The sequence below is a fragment of the Cnephaeus nilssonii genome (genome assembly GCF_951640355.1).
Source record: "Cnephaeus nilssonii genome assembly, chromosome: 9".
NCBI classification, from domain to species: domain Eukaryota; kingdom Metazoa; phylum Chordata; class Mammalia; order Chiroptera; family Vespertilionidae; genus Cnephaeus; species Cnephaeus nilssonii.
In genome coordinates, this window is record NC_137080.1 from 6,551,559 (window position 1) to 6,575,486 (window position 23,928).

At 47.6% G+C, this 23,928-nt stretch overlaps 2 protein-coding genes across 7 annotated transcripts in view; one reads left to right on the forward strand and one right to left on the reverse strand.

Annotated features, from left to right (window-relative positions):
- Positions 1–9,332, forward strand: part of TFB1M (transcription factor B1, mitochondrial) — a 39,641-nt gene extending 30,309 nt beyond the window's left edge. Inside the window, exons 6-8 of one of the 2 annotated variants that reach the window (XM_079779712.1) lie at positions 6,136–6,263; positions 8,396–8,736; positions 9,206–9,332. In XM_079779712.1, the coding sequence (XP_079635838.1) occupies positions 6,136–6,263; positions 8,396–8,639 (372 nt within the window). In that variant the 3' untranslated portion in view covers positions 8,640–8,736; positions 9,206–9,332. Of the gene's footprint in view, positions 1–6,135; positions 6,264–8,395; positions 8,737–9,205 lie in introns of those variants that run through there. The other variant, XM_079779713.1, reaches the window with a different exon arrangement.
- Positions 9,321–23,928, reverse strand: part of TIAM2 (TIAM Rac1 associated GEF 2) — a 161,201-nt gene continuing 146,593 nt past the window's right edge. For all 5 annotated transcript variants that reach the window (XM_079779697.1, XM_079779696.1, XM_079779698.1 and 2 more), the window contains 11 exons: positions 22,370–22,438; positions 21,521–21,646; positions 20,660–20,768; positions 17,976–18,155; positions 16,311–16,429; positions 15,241–15,349; positions 14,623–14,681; positions 13,677–13,782; positions 12,724–12,811; positions 11,918–12,072; positions 9,321–9,944 (listed from right to left, as the gene is read on the reverse strand). In XM_079779697.1, coding sequence (XP_079635823.1) covers positions 9,334–9,944; positions 11,918–12,072; positions 12,724–12,811; positions 13,677–13,782; positions 14,623–14,681; positions 15,241–15,349; positions 16,311–16,429; positions 17,976–18,155; positions 20,660–20,768; positions 21,521–21,646; positions 22,370–22,438 — 1,731 coding nt within the window. In that variant the 3' untranslated portion in view covers positions 9,321–9,333. The remainder of the gene's footprint in view (positions 9,945–11,917; positions 12,073–12,723; positions 12,812–13,676; positions 13,783–14,622; positions 14,682–15,240; positions 15,350–16,310; positions 16,430–17,975; positions 18,156–20,659; positions 20,769–21,520; positions 21,647–22,369; positions 22,439–23,928) is intronic.

Genomic DNA, 23,928 nt, shown 5'->3' on the forward strand with positions numbered 1-23,928 from the left:
GGGGAGGGACCCCCTGCCCTTGTCGCTGCCCTCCGGCGTAATGCAGCCGGGAATTAATGGCTTCAGCATGCTTTAATGTATCTCACTATTTTCAAACATTGTTATTAGGCTTCTGCCTTGATACTTATCCAGTATGAACTGCCTGTTTTAAAATGGTGAACTTCTGGAATGAAAATAACTTTTATTAATTGTAGACCTTTAATCAGGCAGAATTTATTACATAAGAAAGAATCTGGAAAGTAGAGGTATATGGAGAAATATAGTTCATGGACATCATTATCTGTTTCTAATGTGGACAGAATTAAAGAGAATGAAACGTTTAAGTCCAGAGACTTCCCTAGATGAATCCTATCAAGTGTGTCTTTTCTTCAGTTTATGTCTCTTCCCCGGCCTCTCCAAGCTGTGCATCCACTTGTGGGTGTGACATCACTGATGACATTCCGACCCGCCACAGACAAGACCGAGTCCCTTAGTGGCAAATTCATCCTTCCTTTTGGCACTTCCTGGATCTCAAAACCATCCTTGTTTCCATATCCAGCTGCCAGTCAACCAACAAATGGTTGTTTCTAAGTTTCCAAATTCCTCAAGAACCCTACCACCTCCGAGCCCTCTCCTGGGTGAAGACCTCCAGAGGGAAACCTCTCAGGGCGAGGCTCTGTGTCTGCCTCCCTCGCTGCTGTTTCCCTTGAGCCAGGAAGGTGCTGGCTTAGAGAAGGGATACAGTAAATATCGAATGACAGATTCCAGAAACTGATTTTGAGTGTATAAAATAACATCAGCTGAGCTGTACACTACCTTTGCATGAACAAACGTGTAATTCTGTCCTTTCCAAATGAGACTAACTTTAAGCGACTTTGCAGCTCTCTTGTTTGATAATTTTGATATAATAGTATCTGTCATTCAGATAAGCTGCTTCCTAGCTGCTGGGTACTGTTTGAGGCACCATGTTATTTGATTTTCAACACAAGCCTGTGAGGTGACGAGTCCTCATTTTACAGATGAGAAAAGTGAGCTCCAGAGAAGTTCAGTGACAACGAAGGTGGTAAAATGAGTGACTGGCAGGTGACACATGGCAGTGGGAGTCAGGCCCAGAACACAGTGAAATCGGAAGTCCTCCTGCACTCGTGGCATTGCCCTGCCTCCACTGGGAAGAGAATGTACTTCCAAGTCCTGGTAGAATGGGGCGCTTCTTCCTGGGTGGCCGGCATTCCGCTGTGGGGCAGCTGAGCCCTGCCATCTCTGCGCCCGCCGGACAGGTGAAGTTCACCTCTCAGCCGTGCGAGTGGCTGCAGCGGGGCTGGCCCGTGACGCCGCAGTCTCCTTTCTCCTTTAAAATGTTGGCCGTTTTCTGTTTTTAAGAAAAAATTACAAGTGCTTGCCGTAGTGCTTGTTTCTCTTAGTGATAATCTGGATATTTAGAAAAGCTCTGCTTTGCTTTGCTTTCTGAACAAATCGGTAACTTACCTGAGTATTTGAGAGAGAAGGGCAGTAACTGGCCTGTGCTGCTCACCGGCCCACCGAGCCTCAGCTACCTTTGGAACAGCCTGGAGGCCAGCCCCTGGCCCGTGGCTCTGACTCCATTGGTCTGGGATGATGCCCAGTCACTGTACGTTTAAAATGCTGCCCACTTAATTCCAGTGAGAAGTTGGGGTTCAGATTTCAAAACAACCAGTCCTTTTTGTAATTGCTTCCTGTTCAACCTTGAAAATATGGTAGTTCAGAATAAGTTTAAAAATTTCCTGTTATAGTCCCACAAATGTAAAGTGATTGACTTAAAGTAATGTTTATCAGCGATGAACACAATTAGTCCATTGTTTCCTCTCTCTTTATGGTCATTTTAGATTTAATATAATGTTTTAGATCAGTATGAAGACTTTTAAAATCAGCAGTTTGTAAATGAGTTGATAATAGTGAAAATGAAGATGAGTATCCGTGGGTTTTTGTGTGTCCTCACATGTCTGACGAGGCCACCTAGTTTCTGATGGTGTCTGTAGCAAGTCCGATACAGGTTTCTGCTGATAGGTGGTACTTCCACTTGCTCTATTATCGATTACCTTATTTTTACAACATTTTGTTACTCCTGTTTGCCTTCACGAGAAGGATCTTGAGGGCTTGTTTCTAAGTCTTCATTCATCACACTATTTTAGAATACTAAGCCTGTCTTTGGACTGTGGTGACACTGACAGATCAATGCAATCTCATAAGTTGTATTTGTGTGGCCTTACCATTGTGTTGTCTTTGTACGTTATTTTGAAGAGCAGGACATTTTTTTTTTAAACCCGGTCATTTATTGGTAGCATCTGAGATTGTGGGCTGAATGCGTCTAGTTGGGGTCCGGCTCTCCGTCACTGCCCCTCCACGTCCTCCTTCCCTGGGACCCGCTCTCTTTACCAGCCTGGTTCCTGCCTCTTGGCCCAGGCCACTCCAGAGTCCTAGGTGGTCCACCGAACCATTGTAGTGGATCTGAGAGGCGGATACTTCAATTCACTATAAATTCCTTAATTGGAAATTTTCGTAAGTCAGGAACCAGGCCATGCCTAGACTGGTGCACTGAGAGACTGAGTTTGGGAAAGGGCTGACAACATTAAACTGGAATTTATACACTGAGTGGCCAGATTATTATGACCTCTGAACACATAATCTGGCCACTCAGTGTGTGTGTGTGTGTGTGTGTGTGTGTGTGTGTGCTCTTGCGCGCATATATATATAATAATGCACCAGGCCTCTAATATTTATATATATATCTATATATTTTAGAGGCCCGGTGCATGAATTCGTGCATGGGTGGGGTCCGGCCAGCCTGGCCAGGGGGAGGGGGACATGGGCGGTTGGCCGGCCTGCCTGCGGTCGAACTCCTGGTCGAGGGGACAATTTGCATATTAGCCTTTTATTATATAGGATCTACACTGAGTGGCCAGATTATTATGCGTTCAGAGATCATAATAATCTGGCCACTCAGTGTAAGTGCATCTGTTCCCTATGTACTGACTTCCTTTTTGCAATCAAATCCTTTAATAGACTTTAAAATCCAGAAAGAAAAAAAAAAACAACAGTTGTCATTTTTAATAAGAATTCAATTATAAGTAAAAAGCATTTTTGTATCTGTTACCATAGTTACCAAGTGGCTTTCCTATAGTTTCAGAGAAAATGGGCTCCTTCATTCAAAGTAATTCTGAGGCTTGCTGTGGGGGGCGGGGCTAGAAGAAAGGTGGCCAGGGTGGTAGCGATTTCCCATAGAAGCAGGACGCGTTCCTGGGAGAGCCCTTTGCACAGTGAGTTTTACAGGGCCCACCACTAAGTGTAACTATATTTCATTATGAGTGGCTTTTTTCTTAAGTTACAATATATTGTTAGCCAATTGGGTACCAAATTCAAACTTTAGAAATCTGCTGCAGTTTACATGGGGTGCTTGCTATATTTGCACAGGACTTTAGAACGTTATTTCAAATGTTAGGCATTTTCTGTATGTGCAAGCACCAACTGTATCTCAGAGGAACAAAATCAGGCAAATAAAGATGAGGCCAAGTGTTTAAACCCACGGGAGCTGGAGGTGGCGGGTCTGACAGGAAGGAGAACGCATCTGTCCCTGTACGTGTGTGTTCGGCCTTCATGGTACCTGAGCATTGGCGTTTTCATAGTTCGTGGTGTAGGTGAGGTGGGGCTTACATTTATCGCCTGTTTTGCTAAGAGTCTTTTCTCTGGAAACGGGCAGGCGTGGGACGACACCTGGTGACTAGGTTTCCTTTCAGAACCGGCGGTGGTAACGAGGAAGAACTGGATTGAAAGGAGGGCGGGAGTTGAGTCACAGAGGGTGGCAGAGGAGAGGTAGGGACGGAGTGCCAGGGAGCGACGTGGAGAGTTAGAGTGATGGGGTGCGGCAAGTCTAGAGAAGATCTAGAACCTTCCCGAACAGTTGGGCTCCCTTCTCTGCCCCAGAGGAGCAGGAGGAAAGAGCGTCAGAGCAGGCTGTGACGTTTCCAGGCCACAGTGTGGCTTGGGCCGTTGCTTCCACTCTCCCAGCCGAGATCCTGCTCTTCCCTTCCCCAGAAATGCTCTCCTTTCTTCCCAGCCTGCGGGAGCCCTCCTGTTTACTTTACTCAGGGGTGGGGAACCTTTTTTCTGCCAAGGGCCATTTGGATATTTATAACATCATTTGCTTAATATAATTCACTTAATATAAACTGACGTTGCTATGGAAAAAGCTCCTAGATTTACTGAATTTCGAGTCCTACCTGCAGTTGCCTTGGCAGGGCCAGAGCTAATGATTTCTTTGGCCTCATACGGCCCGGCCCGCGGGCCAGACGTTCCCCACCCCTGCTCTAAACCCTGAAGCCACCTCCATGATGCCTTGTCCTCTTCAGCCCCCTCCGCTGCCGCCGCCGCCGCCGCCCCCCTCAACTCCCCGCCCCCCTCCCGCCACACACACACACACTTTTTCTGTATTGAGCGCAAACCTCCCTGAGACCCCTGGATGCTGTGCTGTGGTATTTGTGGGAAGGTCTAAGGAGAGTCCTGGCCTTCTCATCAAACCCCTTGGTTTCCTGTAGGACGTACCTGTTACTAGGATTGGTGAAATGGAATAAGCAACACAGAGAACCCGATTTGACAAGTATTAAACTTAGTAACAACATGTCACCTTGTCTGCTGATGTCGCTGTGGAGTGACTGCTGTCCCGCCCAGGGGCATGCTCTTCACTGAAAGTCTGCAGGCTGGCGGACATTTAGGGGACCCCTTCAGTGTGCAGACCCCTTCTCTGGCAGTTTTCACTCCACCGCTCAGAACCAGCCTTCTCCAGCCACAGCATCGACCTGCAAAGTCTTCCCGGAGCAGCTGTCGCCCATCGAAAACATCAGGGCCGGGGCTGTGATCGCTCAGGAGGGAAGGCCTGGGGGGTCAGCTTACCAGCGGGCAGCTCAGCGCCCCCGCCCCCCAGGACAAACACACTGGCTCCCCCGAAAGCCCATCCGAGCCACCCGATGTTGGGCACATCTTCGTTTTTATTGTCCAAAGACTCTCCACCCTAAAAACAAAAGTGCTTGTCCTCCACCCTAAAGACAAAAACATAGTCCCCCACCCTCTATAATACAGGCCGGTGTTAAGGAATTTTGTAGCCACCAGATCCTTTAGAAGCAAATCCTCCTAAGAGAAGAAGATAACCCCTTTCAAATTTAAAAAATAGAATCCCTTTCGAAAAGCAGTGGTACAACCCACACTTCATAAACTGCTGTACTTTCTTAGCCTTTGTAGAGTCTGTGTGATGTTCTAAGTTGCAAATTTAACAAGTCCTTAGAGATAACGCTTCCACAAATTATGAACAGAATTCCCATTTCCTAGGTCATGGTCTCTTGTCAGACATTTTTGTACGTGGCTCACATTTCTCTCTGTACTTTCAATATTTTCCCTTTGTTATTTTGAATATATTTGTGTGAATCACAGTGAGTCCATTTGTAGAATAAGTCACGCTGTAAATCTCTTACCAGATATGCCTGAAAAGTTTTATTCTCTGATAAATACTCTCTACAGCTGGTAGCAGCTGGACACAGAAACAGCGACGTTTTTGGTGGTTTCCTTTTTTATGTGGCTCCTGCCTCTGCCTCCAGGGGCATCTAAAGTGGGTGTCAGATAGCCATGCGGCTGTGCAGACGACACTCATGAATCCCGTCCAGCTGATTAATGGTGTCTGTGCCGAGTAAGTGGTGTCCTAGTTGATTCCCTTTCTGGGGAGTTTGATGCCGAGTGGTCTTTGGTGGCCTGTCTGCCTTCTCCCTGGGTCTTGACGCCCAGTCTTATGGTCAGAACTGCTGCTGCAGCTTATTCTCAATCAGAAGCTAAGTAAAATCCTGTAACGCTACCTGCTATCTGCCCACTGGCTTGGATGATATTTGGGTTGATCCTAAAGGCCATTGTAAAACTGCATTTTAAAATTAAGGAATTGTCAAGCACAGGTCTAGTGGATGTCATTACAGAACTGATGCAACCGATTTCAGCTCAGATGCAAATGTAGCATACTTCCTGCCAGAGAAGATGAAACCGAGGGCCACGTGTGAACACCTTTCTCCTGCATTTCACAGAGACCCGTTGCTTGCGATGCTACGCGTGCAGCAGAGTGATGTGTGTTTGCTTATTACCTTGAAGGTGGACGTGGGCGTGGTGCACTTCACGCCGCTGACGCAGCCCAAGATAGAGCAGCCCTTCAAGCTGGTGGAAAAGGTCGTTCAGAACGTGTTCCAGTTCCGGAGGAAATACTGCCATCGAGGGCTTGGGTAAGAGCCCTTTCCCTCCCGTCAGGAGCACACCTTACAAAATCCTGTCACTGTTTAAAGATCAGAACTGGGCTTTTATAATTCTTCAAGCTGTACATAGTACTCTCAGTTCAAATCCTGTGATGCACCAACCTTTGCCGCTGAGGAAAACAGAAACCTTGACTCAGCCTCAGATGCCACTGACAGGTTAGGTTTGGTTTGATCTTGAGTACAACCTAAAACTGACAATCACGCTGTTTGTAATGACCCTGTACTGGGAAGGTCGTGATTTCTCTATCAGCACTTAGACCACCAGAACTGTTGACTCAGCATTTCTGACACTAGATGTGTGGGCGTTGTTTTTTTTAAGTATAGTTGGCATACAATATTATGTTAGTTCCAGGTGTACAACATAATGGTTGGACGTTATATGCCTCACACTCTGATCACCACATCAAGTCCAACAGCCGTCTCTTAGCAGGCTGAGTTTCACTATGCTCTGATGGTATTTGCTGTGCTGCACACGGCTTCCCTGTGGCTGATTTACTTCGTATTTGCACCTCTGCACCTCCTCTGCTCCTTCACCTTTTACCCATCCTCCCACCACCTTCCCCTCTGGCCGCCACCAGCTTATCTGTGTCTGTTCATTTTGTTAGATTCCACATATAAGTGATAGCAAATGGTATTTGTCTTTTTCTGACTGACGTATTTCACGTAGCATAATACCCTCTAGGGCCATCCATGCTGGTGCAAATAGTAAGATGTCATCCTTTTTTATGGCCGAGTAATATTCCATTACATATCTTTTTCACCTGTTCACCTATCAATGGATACCTGAGTTGTTTCCAAATCTTGGCTATTGTCAATAACGCTGAAATGAACATGGATGGGGGTGCATATATCTTTTCAAATTAGTGTTTTTGTTTTATTTGGCTAATTACCCAGAAGTAGAATTGCTTGAACAGTTGTTGTTTTAATTTTTTGAGGCACCTCCATACTGTTTTCCATAGTGGCTGCACCAGTTGCAATACTACAAACAGTGCACGAGCGTTCCTTGTTCTGCATCCGCGCCAACACTTGTTGTTTGACTTTTTGATAATAGCCATTCTGTCCATTGTGAGACGACATTGCGGTTTTGTGTGCATTTCCCTAATGACGAGTGATATGAAGCCACAATGGCGTCATCAAGTACGCACGCAAGCCCATTTCTGTTTAGCGCAGAGCCTTTGTTCCGCCGTGCTTACCCCTCTGCATCATGCGGGCTCAGGCCTCTCTCCCAACAAGCCCTTTGACATGAGCCCTGCAGAGCCCTCGGACTCGAGAAAAGAAAGGAAAATCCAGGGGAAGCTTCACAGTATTTCAGCGTCAGTTTTGCTATGCATTTTATTTTTTAAAAATATATCTTATTGATTTTTTTGCAGAGAAAGGGAGAGGAATAGAGAGTTAGAAACATCGATGAGAGAGAAACATCGATCAGCTGCCTCCTGCACGCCCCCTACTGGGGATGTGCCCGTAACCAACGTACATGCCCTCTGCCGGAATCGAACCCGGGACCCTTCAGTCCGCAGGCCAACGCTCTATCCACTGAGCCACACCGGCCAGGGCTTGCTATGCATTTTAAAACCGCGATCTCGGTTGGGTGAAATACAAGCTGTACACCTCACATCAGTTTTAAAGATGCTTCAACATATCTTAAAGAGGGGACATAACGATTTGCATTTTCACATCCACTGTGTTCTAACTTTGCCAAGAAAAGGTCATTCTTTTGGGGTGAATGTTCCAAAAACTATGTTCACATGATAGAGAATCGGAACTAATGATGTCTCCCACAACAGTAAACAACCTGCATATTAAAAACTGAGGCAGATGAAACTTACATTCCTCTCTAAGAATGCAGCTGAGGAATGTTACTTTACACTCACCTTAGAGAGGCAGGTGCTGATTGAGCTTTGAAAACGTTCCCCTGCGGGCACGCCTTGCAGGTCAGGCTACCTCGGCCTCCGCGTGGTCCTGCTGCCCGGGGTAGAGCTGACATTCCCTCCTGGGCTCCAGCCCGCCTCTTCCCCTCAGAACCGGGCATGGCCAGAGGAGGGAGGAAGGGAGCACTGTGATTTGCGGCGTTGCTCAAGTAAAATCCTGGTGTTCTCTCTCAGGATGTTATTCCCTGAAGCCCAGCGCTTGGAACGCACGGGGCGGCTGCTGCAGTGGGCAGATGTGGACCCTACCCTCCGCCCCTGCCAGCTCTCTGTCTCCCACTTTAAGAGCCTCTGTGACGGGTACCGGAGGATGTGCGACGAAGACCCACACCTCTTTGCCTACAATTTCAGAGAAGAGCTCAAGAACAGCAAACGCGCCGGTCCGGAGAGAGAGGCTGGCAGGGAGAGCCGCAGTCTGTAGCCGCGCTCCGGGCCAGCGGCTCCCCAGCCTGGTTTCCCCCGGGCCGAGGTCTCACACGTGCTCTGACTGCTACACAACGACAAACACCAGTTACCAGGTGTGACTTTCTTCCCGTTTACTGTGAAGGCTGGTAGAGGAAAATAAATACAATCAAGTTACAGTACAAGCTTTCTTTTAATATATATATAGATATATATATATGCATAGATATGACATGTTTAGTATAAACAGCATCTATTATTACAACCTTACAGAAATGGAATTTCTGCACCTTGTGCCCCTAACCCACATTAAAATAACTTAAATCTGCTTTAAATAAAGCAAAAACTAACAGCTCAAAGTAAATGCCCAGAGGATGGAGAAAGACGACCTTTTTTAAAAGCTATTAATCACAACTTCCCCTCCTTTTCCCACATAAATTAAAATAATTAGACTGCAGTTTTAAGGGTTCTAAGTCATTTTGACACCTGCTCAAAAGGGATATAAACTAAGTATTTTACAGATTCTGACCAGTTGAATCTGGTTTTTTGGTCCACAATAAATTAAAATAACTTAAATCTTTACAGCTATTTTGTGGGAAAATGTATACTGCACAAAACCCAATAATGAACAGTTCAGTTTTTCTGCAATGTCCACTTGACCACCAGTTTACAAGTGAAAGGAGCACTTTAGTCCGCGTCCGATGGAGGCTGCACTAGGAGTCTCCGGGGCGCTCCGTCTCATAAAAGCACTGCTCGCTGACGACCGACGTCAAGCTCTGGACGCTGAATTCTCGCTCGAGCACGGAGTTGAGGTCAAGGTTGGCATTTTCAGGTTGGCTGTCAAGGGACTGGTGACGCGTCTGCGCCTTTAGCAGAGTTCCCCTCTCCCTTTTGGTGCTGTTGGCTTTCCGTTTAATGGCACAGAAGTGTCCCCGGACCAGTTTGGGCTGCTCCCCTCGTGGCCGGCCGGCCGAGCCGGGCTGCTGCTCCGCCGGGGGAGCGTCGGGGTCCTCGGAGATCCTCAGTCGCTGGAACTGAATTTCTATGTCTTTGGTGGGGCTGCCCGGCCTCAGGGTCTGATGGTAGTCCTCATCCTCGTCACTCAGAATGTCACTCTCTTTGATGAGATTGTCTGGAAAATCCGTCAGGCCCGTGTGGGGGTGTTTCGGGGTGTCCTGCCCGCCCCCCGCCGGGTGGCAGCCGCTGCTCTGCGTGCTGCTGCTCAGGCTGCAGTCGTCGGAGTCCAGCGAGCTGGCCTTGCCCGGCTCCCCCGGCCACTCGCTGCTGGAGGAATTCCTGAGGACTTTCAAGGACCGGCATGAAGCTGCGAGGAGAGAAGCACACACCCCCTTGTGACAGAGAAACAGGTACCAGACGTGTGGGTTTGCAGTGTCAGTGACACGGTTTAACATCTTAATTCCTGGAGATGTTATCATCTCACTTCCGTTACCAAGCTTCCTGGGACTTGGGCAGAAATCCACGTAGATTCTGCAGGTATGGAAATTTTATCGGAAATTTGACGTTGGAGGATTTAATATTTTGGGATGACCAGTTATCAGAGCTCAATTATTTAAATAGAATAATCTACCAACTAAGGGCTAGGATTCCTACTTTTCCAATGGATACATTGAAATGTGACAAAATCTAGGTTCCTTTTCTTCACTACCTCACTTTGTCATTTGATAACCAAGACCACACCATATTTCTATATCTGCCTTCTCACCTTATTTCCCTTGCTGCTTCACCAAAAGGAGACAGATGTTCTCTCATGAGAACTGTCTCTGCTGGAATTTCTAACCAACTTTCAGAGATTTCATGTGAATAGTTATTAGCGTGTGCATTTCATTTCTCTGCGGCTGGAGGAGGAAGGGAGCTCCAGTTGTGTTTCTGTAGACGGCAGCATCTTTTTGATGGCTATGGCTTACTTTGGTAAGAGAAAAAATGGGAAATGTACAGTAAATTGGAAAAAGTCACACTGTGACCCAAAAAGAAAGACATTTTATAAGAGTAAAAACACGATCAAAAATAAAAACAAAATAGTTACTACAGAAAGAAGATTCTACGAACTTAAGCTGAAATTTTAAAAATAGGCAGAAAGTTGAGAGCAGTGTGATTTGGCACGTTTACCTGCTGCTCTAATAGGATAAGAATGAGGAATTAGATTTCTGATCTTAAGGCATTAAGTACTGACTTTCTAGATGCCTGCAGTATTCCGAGCACCAGAAATACTGCGGTGAGCAGTTCACATCTCGGTGGAAGAAGCAGATAAGATGGTAAGTGTAGCCGTGTCGGTGGTGGTAAGAGGAGGTTTGGGGTTGGGGTGGTTATCTATGTATATAAAAGGCGAAGTGACCATCCGTCTGACCAACTGGCCAGTACAATGACGCACACTGGCAATTTAAAAATAAAAATCCCGCATGTGCAATGCATATAAAGCTCTCACTGGCGCCATAATCGAAGCTGAGGTATTAACAGGATCTGCGGAAGGAGAGGTTGTTCTGATTCCAAGAATTGATTTGTCCCCATCTGACACTGGCCTCCCATTTAAATTAATTTGATGACAGTTTCCTGTGATGCCAGCATTTGCGATGACTATTAATAAATCACAAGTACAAACTCTATAGACAGAGTGGGAATATTCCTACCTGAACCCGTTTTTGGACATGGTCAGTTATATGGTGCTTTCTCTCAAGTTTGAAGAGCGTGTGACGTTAAAGTTGTAAATAGTTCATCACAAGGGAAATCAGTCAAGCACTCTGAAAGTGTTTTTACTCTTAATGTGGTATACGGGAGATATTAGAATAAGTTTAATCAATGTATCAGTCATTGTCTTTATCAATGTTGTTTTTATATCATGTCTTTGCTGTTATATCATGTTATTGTTTATGTATTAATCAACATATATTATTTTCATATACATTTTACTAACTTTCTTTCATCTTCGACACTTCTATTTTAGAGAAAAGGCAAATAGTGATATTAAAATATTTCTTCTAATTAATTTTCTTTCAGTGTTCACGAATCCATGCACCGGGCCACTAGTATTTTTTAAAAGGAGGCGTGGGAGCAAGAGGCAAGTTCAGGTTTCTTAAGAGGAAACAAAGTTACCACTGCCGCTGTCTGACCGCGCCCCCCCCCCCCCCCCCCCCATGTATTTGGGTGTCTGGTTTAGGGCTGACACGCACCCTGGTAATTTACAGAGTGATGACATGACATACTCCTGTATCGTAAGAGCGCGTCTCCTTTCAGAGAAGCTCAGAGTTTCATGCACACACAGGAGGCTGGCAGAGTTCTCACCTAATTTGGCCGAAACAGGAACGCGGTTCTTAAGGGGCACCAGGCGGTCCTTGCACGCTTTCTCCAGGGGGAGTTCGCTCTTTATGTGCCGCCTGAAGTTCTCCCTCAGGATGGATCGGATCACCTTGACGATGTTGGTTTTGCTTTCACTGTCACTGGGGGGTGGGGATGGCGAGAAGAAAGAGCATTGGTGTCCAGTGTCATCGCGCTTCCGTCCCTGTCCCCTCGTCCTGCTGTGGCACATTGCCGCTCTTAGGACAGACTGACGGCACTCGCCAACCTCCTTGTGCCTTGGTCTCCTCACTTACAGAGGAGTGAGAACTGACGTTGGTGAAGCACTAGGATTTGGGTATCTTTTGTTTGTTTGTTTTGTTTTTTGTTAATCCTCACCCAAAGATATTTTTCCATTGATTTTTAGGGAGAATGGAAGAGAGAGGGAGAGACAGAGAAGCATCGATGTGCAAGAAACACATCGATGGGTTGCCTCCTGCCCGAGCCCAGACCAGGGCCCAAGCCTGCAACCAAGGCACGTGCCCTTGACCAGAATCGAACCCGGGACCCTTTGGTCCTTAGGTGGACGCTCTATCCACTGAGCCAAACCAGCTAGAGTGGATTTGGGTAGGTTTTTATTCAGTGTGTTCTATACCAGGGCCACCGCTGCCCTGTGGGGAGTGTGGTGTGGGCTGTGATCCTGAAGCCACCCAAATTCAGGAGGCACTGAAAGGAACCCTCCTTGTTAAGAGCGCCCCACTCCATCTCAATCCCGCGGCTCTCACTGCGGGGGAAGGGGGGGGGAGGAGTCCTACCTGCAGCACAGCTGGAAGACAGTTTCCGGCCGCCCCTCTGTTTCTGACTTGGTGTGGATCAGCTCCCAGATGGACGAGTTTTCTGTCCCTGGGTAAAGGGCGAGAGAGTTGAGGCTACACCTGCCAGAGAGCCTGTTCAGAACACCTGTGAGCTCTAACACTCCTCATGTAGTCACGTCTTAAAATGTCAACTATGCCCAACCTGACTCTCAGGATTCACTCTATGTCTGACTTTCACAATACTTACACAGAGTTCAATACTTTTTAGTTACTTTTCACATTTCCTGCTGAAGTTTTCAATCCATTTCAGTGCTCCCTCCCTATCCCTGGATTCCATTCCTCCGGGGAAGAGGTTACACGGGTCCTGCTTCCCACCCCGTTCTGCGAAGGACAGTGAGGAGGAGGGGCTCAGGTGCTGGAGTGAAAGGCTGGCCAGGAGTTGTCGTGTTCTGGGCAGCGTCAGCCCTCCGACGGGAATTACACAGGGACCTGGGCGGCCCGCGCCTGACCCTGCGGGTCCTTTCCTCCCAGGGGCCGTGTCAGCCGAACACGGTTACTCGGGAAGCATCTCGGTGTTTTACAGGTGGAAGGTTTTTTCTTGTTTTTACATCATTTGTGCTGCAGCTTAACCTTAAAGAATTTTCTGGCGTATATAAACTTGCAAAAATTTAAGTAGGTGGACCTTTGTTCCTTTAACAAATTTGGGTGTATCAAGGCTATTAGGTTCAAAAGTGTTGATAGTAGAAGTAAGGACATAGTGGAGAAAGGTATTTGGCTGAGAAGAGCCACCCATCAGTCCTTCCTTCCTTCAGAAGTCTATGAGGAAACATCCTCATTTTCCTGCTATAAAACATCAAAACTTATCCCCAAGGTTCCTTCCTATCTTTCATCCCACAATCCAAGGAGGTCTCCTAACATGTGTCTTCGGCATTTGTACCACAGGAAACAGTTACCTGCTGCGTTCCCCAGTCTGACTTGAAGTGCGGATATGGGGATCAGCCAGCGAAATTTAAACGGGTCCAAGTCAGCAGAGCTGTGTGCAGGCCGGGAGTTGGAGGGCTGGAATAGGAAAGTGCCCAGTAAAGTGTCAGAGCTCGCTCTCGCCCAGGGGGACGCGTGCACGGTGTGGTCGCCGTAGCCTCCCCTCCCCGGTGCCAGGCTCCTTGCAGTGTGTGTGCTCAGGCTGCAGGGATGAGTCAGCTCAGGCTACCCCCAGGGCTCAGGGGCTCACAGCTGGCGGGGATAGGGCAGCGTCATGGTTTGGGGGGCAGAAAGTTCTAGGTTTCCAAGCAAGAATGACAACCAAGCCTTCCGTGTCTTCACATTATCGCTGATGGGGAGCTGATGGCTTATAGCAGTGGGCAGCAAACTCATTAGTCAACAGAGCCAAATATCAACAGTACGATTGAAATTTCTTTTGAGAGCCAAATTTTTTAAACAAACTATATAGGTAGGTACATTGTTATTAACTTAATTAGGGTCCTCCTAAGCTGGCCTTTGCTAAAAACTCAAGGGGCCAAAGAGCCGCATGTGGCTTGCGAGCCACAGTTTGCCGACCACTGGCTTATAGTATCCACAGCTAGTTTTGTTTTGTTTGTTTTTTAAGTCAAGGTAAGGGTCATCTGAAAACAAACCAGACTCTCATGTGTATGGAGGAAACCATTTTCAGGGACATAAAAGCTGATTTTCTGTGCAGGCCCAGCATGGGTATTTGTGTCTTTTAAAACAGAATCTTTTTGAGAAGAAGAAATACCTTGAGTATTGGACTCGGTCATTACCCGGGGAATAAGTAATATCAGTTGATGATGCCTGGGTTCTTAGCTGGCCTCTCAGTTCAACATTAATAGGAAAATACAGCCATGAAATGGTAGCTTTAATTAAAACTAATTCTTGTCTTACCAATTTCTTTTTCAGTTTGCAGTTTTCTTTATAAACCAATATGACAGCTCTCTTAAAAACTAAAGAAAAGAAAAGAGAAAGCTTCCATTATTTTCTACAAACTTCAAGGTTGGACTAGAGTTGAGTGTTTCAATGAACAAAAAGCTCTTCAGACTTAGAAGCTCCAGGATCTAAGGATGCCAGCCCGTGAGTGACTACATGGCACTTCCTCTGTCATGTTTGAGTTGTGCAGAAGTGCCTGCTTATCTAAGAGCTATTGTCTGAAGTAGATGCTGTCATTTAAAGAAAAACCTCGTTTTGTTTTTATTGAAGCCTGAGGACATGGTGCTCATCTCAGGGAGAATGCCGACTACGCTCACTGTGCCAGCGCTCAGGGAGAATAAGACATTGAAGTGCAGCAAACTATTGTGATGGCAGGGCTCAGAATAGCCTCGGAGCTCTGTTCCTGTGGCACTCGGAGAGAGCCTCTAAGCCGGGCAGCAGGCGGGACAAGATCACGGGTATGCAGAGCAATGGAGTTTTAAGTAGTTAAGTCAAAAAACTCAGTGATTCTAGCCCTTCTGGAAATGGGAGGGTTTGGCGAGTTCTTCATTATTGCCAGCCTCCTAGTTTACTTACCAAATACTGTGAGCTCGAGGTCCTTCCTGGCTTTTCCTAGAGACAGAAACGGATTCAGCCAGGCCACGGGCGAGTGCAGCAGAAGCTCCCCCATGGAAAGCTCTGTTACCTGGAAAACAGGAGGGGAGGGGTGGGAACCCCACCGGAGGTGCATGTTGGAGAGTGCATCACATAGGTGTGGTCATGGCTAACATGCAAGTACATGCAGTTTGATTTTTAAGATCCCTGTAAACTTGGGGCCTTAAGTAGTGGAAGTGTTGATAATAGGAGCAGCCACACAATTTAGGTATGCCTACATCAAACTGTTGGAAAGTGACAAATGTGGAGGCATTCGCTCCAATGCATATACTACCTGTGGCTGAGACATGCCTGTGACCACAGCGATAAGGTCCCTCCACGGTGCCTGTGTTAGCATTGCCCAGGACCTAGTGCAGTTACAGCTCTAAGCCATCAACGACACCAGGCCTGCTAGCAGAAAGTACCAGTGTTGAAACTGACTGTAGTAAACAATTAACCTGCAGCTGTTTTCTCTTCTCGCCTTTTTCTACTTAAAACACATTGCTCCTTAGATGTAGACTTGAAAAGCTCAAGATTCTAAATTTAGTAATCATCTGGAAAAAATATATATAGACCTTGTCAGATTCCACTTAAACTACCTTGGTAAGTAAGGAGGTGCCCCCAATATTTCATGCTAAAAAAAGAAAAGAGAACAGGCCCTGTTCTCTCCACGTGCTGGCTCCCACTTCCTCTGTCCATCCCGTGCTCTCTCTGCATGTCGGCACCACCTCTGGGATGTCCTGACCTCATGCCACAAGGAGGAAGAGCTCAGGGGCCTGTCTTGTTTTCTCTGGTGCATAACATAAGGTTGCATTTTTAAACCAGGGTCATTAATTTGTTACCTTTATACCTAAATCGTGTGGCTGGGTTATTATGAGCATTAAGATCAAAATGAGAACTTGAGGCATTTTCTCCTCCAGGAAAGCCCTAACAGGGGGGCCTAGTCTGAAGGTCACCCGTAGACCCAGGGAGCAGGTGCGTGAAGCCTCTCGGAACGCAGAAGTCCCACTGACCTCCCTCTCTGTGCCGCTCTGCTCCGCCACCAGCTGGTCGAACACGGTCCCGTAATCCTCATAGATCTTCTGCATCTCATTGATGTGGCTCGCTACCTTCTCCATTGCTTTCAGCGCTTCTGCAAAGCAAGGAATCATATTTATTTTATAATGTTTGTCTCCAATCCTATCCGACAGCAGTAATGAAAAAGCTCAAGATTCATGCCAGGATTCGAAGCCATTTCTCACAGCAGTACTATCAGGTTTGACTCAAACAGCCCATTATAATCCAGTCAGTATAACGAACAGAATTATCTTCCGACTCAAATTCTCTTTGAAATGAGGCAGTAAATAAAAAAGGAAGTAAAGAGTATCAACAATAATAGCTACCATTTATGGAGCACTTTCTATTTGTCATGTACTACGATAGGTAATGGGTGTGAGTCATCTCATTTAATCTCTACAATAACTTGATGACTAGGAACTGTAATCTGTCCCATTGTACAGATGAGAAAGCTGCGGTGCAGAAAGAAGGGTTAAGTATTCAGCCAGACTTAAACAGGGCACCTGTAAAATTTTGCCTCTCCTAGACCAGTTACTGGAATGTGACCCATAACAGTTTTTAACAAGGACTTAGAAATGTCTCTGTAAATGCTTAATTGCCAGAGACATTGTTTGCACTTGTGCGTGGTGTTTATTTGTAACTTTTTACACCAGCCTGTGGAGGGACAAGATGTTTTTGCCAAAGTTCAAAAGCAAAATTTCAGGTTACCTCATACAGCGTGGAGGGAGTTGTGGAAGGCAGTATTCTTAGCAATCCTTTTAAAGATCTTGATGTGAAATGAACTTAACATTAGTATTTGGAACACTAATCGTAATTTGTATCATTTACTTGTCCAATTTAATTTTCATACAAAAATATTTTGTCCTTGGTACTTATGATGTAAAAGTATGCTTGTCATAGTAAAAGAGCCAGTTTGTTACACTCTTCTCGGTGTTTACTAGTATTATTCACTGACAGTAACATGTAGTGAGTTTTTCCATCTCCACGGGGTTTATTACATGTAGCTTAGCTGCCCTCCTGGTTCTGATGTGGAGAATGATCCCTGTTTCTCTCTAATCCAGCCCAGTCTCCCTCTCAGGGATTCTCTGCTGCCATCAAACTGAGGGGCTCTGTGTATTGGACAGAGTGTATCTCAGGCTGATGATTTGCCGGGTGACAACAGAAGACACATCAGCATCCACGTTGAAGCATAACCTGTCATTAGGAGTTTGGTGTCTGAGTCAGGCTCTGCGCAGAGAATCCACAAGGTGGAGCTGCACCCAGCGTATTCCACAAGCAGCACTGTGAACAGCGGCCGCCGCAGAACTTCACCGAGACGGAAAGGAGGCCTGGTTTTCAGTTCTCATAGTTGTTTGCTCACCAGTGACCTGAATTAACCCCTTTCACATCCCTGGGCTTATTACCTTCTTTTAAAAATGAAAATGGAATCATCCCTCCAGATTAGCTTGGGGCTACTCCAATGAGATCATTTTGCCAAATGTTTTGTCCATCTGAAGGGATGGCCATATATCTAACCCTTCCCACATATTAAAACTATATCTAGATGAACAGGCATAGTCCTGAGAAATGTTTTCTAATATACAGGGGGGACTGGTCGGCTCAGCCGGCCCCGCTGTCCTCACCTGTCAGGTGGTAGTGCTCCTCACTGTCGTGGTCCGTCAGGGACACCAGCTCCCTGAGCAGCAGTGGGTACTTGAGCACCCTCTGCACGGGCTTGATGAGGTAGGACTCCAGCGTGGACGAGTGCTGCTTGGTGGGGTTCCGGGCATCCAGGAAGGCCTTGAAGGCGTTGTCAGTTTTGGCTGCAAGCACATGGATGAAAGACTCTTTGAGAGCACAGCCAGATGGTTGCACTTCTACTTCATTCAGTTTTTATGGAGTTACAGATCATGCACGCCTACAGTCCTAAAGCCACTCCTGAGTAAGGTCCCCATCGCGTCAGGGTCAGGCACCCAGCTGTCAGCCTGGATTCGGCATCACAGTGTGTCAGCTCCCGCGGGCAAAGGGAGCTTACTCACTATCAGAATAGCAAAGCCACACACCAAAGGGTACACTGACCCGTGAGAGACTATCATAGGAACCTAACGAGTGAGTTCCAACAATCCTAAAGCCACAACACAATGTTACCATACTCCCCAAAAGATTCATATAGCAAAATAAACCAGTACTTCTCCAGTCCTAGCACAAATTGTTACTTAATGCATTATTCATAGCGCAGTATCTTTTTATCCTTTAAGTTGATAAGCCCTGCAGCCTTCACCTCTCCAGCTCTGAGCAATCTAAGCTTCCACAGGGGGGCAGTGAGAACTGCCTCTCCGCTGTGAGTCCAGTGTTGTGAAGGGCGTGCTCAGGAATCCGAGGGCATTCAACTACTGCTTTGTTCCCACCTGCAGGCACTGGCTGACCAGCTATTTGCAATTCAGCCAATTTGAATAAAGATCTACCCTTCTTTCAAGTTTTGTTACAAAGGCAAAGTCTACACCTTTTAGGAGATGCAGTACCATTCTGAATGAGACTGTCAGATGCAGTGGATGGTGAGATGGCCCTTCTTCATGATGGAGGAACTGAGCAGACCATTGGTACGCTGGGAGGAAATCCCAGTGGAGTCGGTCTCTGTGTGGAGAACTAGAGAAGACAGATCTTGGCTGGGTCTGGTTAACGTGAAGCACTCCGGGCTCCCTTTTACACCAGAGCCTGTTCTAGGACAGGATGAAGTTCTGGATCTACACCAAGTGGCCGAGCTGAGCCAGTGGAGCTGGTGAAACACTCAGCGTCAGAAAAAACCCTAAAGTCCACCTTCCCCTGGTTTTGAGAAAGAAGCATTGACCAGCAAACTCGGGGTCCTCTCTGACAATGCCATTAAGCAGCATTTGATTTCAGAGAGAGGAGGCTTGGAACTTAGCGTGGCTGCCAATACCGTTGACACAATTAACGAAGTTCAAATATAGAACCCTCCTCAAACATGGGCCACCGTCATGGAGGGGCGCTCTGATTCACTGGCTTCTAGAGGTGGCAGATCACAATGGGAACGATCACAGGAGGCCATTAATCCTGAAGAGGCATTCAAATGCTGGGGGAGTCAATTTCATCCTGGAAATTTATGACATTATCCCAGTTCAAGCTTTGGTAAGTTCATATCTTATTTCCAAGTACACGTGAAAGCCTGGAGACAGTTCAGATGAACCTAAATAGGATTACATGTGTTCTCTCAAGCTGTTTTCCACTGCGGGAGCCGAGCAGAGCGCACTCCTGAGGACCTGCATTTGTTGGGTGTTCTCCTTGACTGCGTTACTACTGCTCACAGCCTTGAGCTTGAAGTCCTGTGTCTGCATCACTGATGGTTCCTCCTCTTGTCTCTGCTCCCAGCAATGAGGATTCCAAAGCGGGAGGAAACATCTGAGACTAACCTCACACCTAGAGAGGTCTGCAGTGACTGAAAGAAGCCCTCAGTAACAAGAGCCTCGGTTCAGCACCCTGGTTGAGGGCGTTACAGGAATAAGTTGAACTTCAAGTTGAGCATACAAGGTGGTGACTGCAGCACAAAGACGCCCTCCATCACCTCCCCACCAAAGAAGGTCATTGTCGTCATCAAATGTTTGAATACACTTTCCAGGCTGCACAGACTGGCCTGCCCACTCCATGTGCTGGCCGTGTGCCCACCAGCTGACCCATTGCAGTTCAGAGCCCAGAGCTCAGGCATCTGTCAGCTCCACAGAGTAATGGCTGTTGGCTAAAGGGAAGAGCGATGAGGGTTGACTACCCAGTCTACTCGGACTTAAAAAATTGAAGCCAGTAAGATCCAGTGAGATGACAAAAGTGTGGAGAGATGAAAGGTACTTCAGAGGCAGAAGGTGAGCTATAACAAGTGTGAGTTTTCCCCCAGTTCTACCAAAGAAGCGTTCATTTTACTCTGCTCACTTCTTGTGAGCTTGATGATGGAGTTTCGCAGTAATTTCTCGGGCTTAAGAATAAGATTAACAAGAAGGAAGAAAATGCTGTACATTTTCTACCCCCATCCAGGGGCTTATGGTTCTACGTTTTTAGATCAAGGAATCTGGCGAAAAATAATTCAGATGTATTTTCACAGCAAAGTGACACGTGGCAAAGCAACATCTCTGCTCTCAGGACTTTCACTTTCACCAATAGATTGAAATAAACTTTCCCTTTAATGTCATCAGTTTCAGGTCAAGAATGGAACATGATCCCTTAAAATTGCACTTATTCCTCCTTGTTAGGTACAAATTTATTCTTTGTTAACAACTAAAAATATAAAAAAATACAGCTTCAAAGGTTAGGAGTAACTTACCTCGCTCTAGAACCTTCTGCACTTTAATGTGATTAGCACAGAATCCGCTGTACAGCTTGAAGTGGTCGGCATAGTAAAGGAAAGAGCCTCCCAGGGAAAACAGTAATTTCTAGAAAGGGATGGAGAAGTCCGTCAGACATGGGTTGGGGGTGTCTGTGGCATCTGACTGCTTTGGTGTCTCCGGGGCCCTGTCTTGCAGATACCATGCACTCACGCCTCGAGGAGGCGCCCGCTGCAATAAGCCGGGCTGCCCCAGCGCAGCACAGCCGGGCGTTCCCCTAGCAGAGCCGCAGTTTGCAAACTTGCCGGTGGAGGAGCCCATGGGTGCGGTGTGCAATCAGAGGACACGAAAACGTTCTAGGAAAACACCGCTGACACGGGGGGGGGGGGGGGGGGGGGGATGTGAAGGGCTGAGAGGCGCGTTAACGAAGCCGGCTCCGCTCAGATGCGTGATGCCGTCCGTGCTTCCCTGCAGGGGTTGCGGCCAGCCCCGGCGCGCATGTTGGAACGGGCTCCCTCCTAGGAGAGCAGGTCAGAACAGTTTCCCGTGTGGGTGAGGAATCGCAGCGAGTGCTCCGGGTCAGAGGCCATCACCTGCACACCCTTTAGGTGACCTGAGTGAAGGTGTGGAGATGTCTGCACCCAGGCACCTGGCACAGATTGTGCTGTGCAGACTTCCAACCACCTGAGCACCGACTCCAGGACACAAATGGGGTCTCCTGTCCCCACGTGCCCGAGGGAACCTGTGATGAAGGCACCAAGTTTATCCCATCGATAGCCCAGGACAGGGATTCTTCCTCAAGGGAGAATTCTGCACTGGACCCACCCTCCATGCTTTGAACTGCAGCCTAAAATACTTACTCTAAACTGCGAGGGGGTTTCAAGTACGTTAAAGTCAGACGATGCTGAAATGCCATCCTCCAGGGTCTCCAGAAACACCTTCTGAAATTCAAGCATCTCTGGCAAACTTCCGAAGAGCGACTCCATCTATGTGAAGACGGGAGTGGAAGAGGGTGTTAGCAGCAGGTCTAGGCCCACTCTGACGCTCTGCGGCACGACAGGTCGCAGTCACTGGCCGACAGCAGGCAGAAGTACATCCTTCATAGAATATGGCACCTTCATTATGGGGGCACTTTAGACACACAGAATTTACAGCTCTTGTCCCCATAATCCTAAAATAAGTTTTTAAGTGGATGTAAAGTTTTCAGAATTCAAATTGGGGGAAAATGAAAGAAAGTAGAAAGGAAGTAATTCCTGTGATTTAACCTTACAATGTCATACGTGGAAAAGTAATTTTTGGCCACAACTTCTCTTACAAAAAGGACCATCCTGCATTTGTGCTATACCAGAGGCCACATCCACAGCTTTGGAGGAGGCCACGCTTGGGTTTCTCTGAAGACCCTGAAGTCTTGGACATTTGGGGATCAGTAGATAGAACCTCCTAGGACAGGCGTCCTCAAACTACGGCCTGCGGGCCACATGCGGGTGTTTTTGCCGTTTTGTTTTTTTACTTCAAAATAAGATATGTGCCGTGTGCATAGGAATTTGTTCCTAGTTTTTTTTTTTAAACTATAGTCCGGCCCTCCAACGGTTTGAAGGACAGTGAACTGGCTCCTTTTTAAAAAGTTTGAGGACCCCTGTCCTAGGAGGTCCGCTAAAGGGCAGAGAGACTAGCCTGTGGTTAAGGGACAGGGGAAGGTGATTACTTACCTCATCTTGGGTAAGAAACGTCTCATTTTGAAGTGGCTCCAGGTATAGTTCAAAGAGGCAGCTCAGATCCTAAAAGACATAAGAGTCTTTGGCACTTACGTCTCTAAAATACCCACGCGTTTCCAGCAACCCGGCCCCAGCTCCAGACTCCCATTAGGAACGATGAAGTTTGTGTCTCATTGAAATTCTCAACCCTAAAAGTGGCCATTACTGCTCATCTTGACCCTAAAAGTGGCCATTACTGCTCAATAGGTTCAGAGGTTAAAACCACACCCATTCAGCAGCTGGAGACACAAGAAGTTCCAGAATCACAGCCCAGGGAACACAGGTTGAAATGTCCAAGTCGCATGCAGAGATCCAGGTTGGATGAAAGAACGAATGAAACTCCATGTTAAATGTCAGCAGCAAAAAGAAAGTAAAACATGAAAATGTGTGTGGATCACAAGAGACTGCGGGTGCTGGTTATTTCGTCAGAGAGTGACCGGCTGTTGTCATTCCTTGTGCCAGCGGATGCTGCCCAGGGCCTTACACACGAGGGCAGGTCTGCGCTGACCCGCGGGGCCAAAGACTGCGACACCCGGGCACTAAGAGGACAAAGTGCAGGTTCGCCCATAACAGTCATCTCCACTCTCCCAGCATCAGCAAGGAAAGGCCCTCCCAGTGCCGTGTGGCCTGACAGTCAGAAGCAACAGCAGCGATCAAAAGGGCCGTGGGCTCCCGGTGAGAGCGCCATGACCAGCCTCGAGCTGTCAGAGGGCTCTGTGGCCTCAAACACGGGGCCCAGGGCTGCGGGCAAGGTCACCATGGCTCCCAGGAGGAGGCAGAAATCTTGTCTGGACTCCCTGGATTTTCACCTCCCCCACCCCGGCCCCCCAGGTGTGGGCAGGACGTAATGGGAAATGAAATGAAAGTGTCATCTCTCGCTTTCCTTTCTCCCGTGGGACCAACGGAACGGGTTTGGGTCCTTCTCCTGAGCTCTCTGAATAGGGCCTTTGGTAAAGTCCGGACAGAATGACAGGGACACTGATGAAAGGCGAAGCTCAGCTTTGTCAGGAGAAAGGTGACAGCCGTGTGTGTGCACACCGAGGCTTAACTCGGGGCTCGGCACGTCAAAGCTGCCACAAGGGCACACCTGTCTCAGAGCCCGGAGGAGGGAGAAGGAGGGACCGCCCAGGCCATTCGGGTGGGCAGGCTGCGCCAGGCCTGCATGCTCAGCCCGCCGCCTGTGCCAGGCTGCCCTCAGCTGTCAGCCAGCCAAGTGAGCGCCACACAGGTCCAAAGCTTCGGCAAACGCTTCAAGCCAAGGAGCTGTCTTCCCAGGCTCCTGTATTCTTCATGTCTCTCCAGCACTAGGGGCTTCCGAGGCAAACAAGCGAGTTCTCTGGGCTCTAAGATGCTCGGCAACGCCCCTCTGCCATGTGGGAACGCCCGTGATGAGGGGACATCGGTGGTGGGACCTGTCCCGCAGGGACCACGGTCAGACGGCATCTGGGGCCCGTCTCAGAGGTCGCCTGTAAACCAGCTGTGCCCTCGTTCGCCATCACCTAACGTGATCTCCG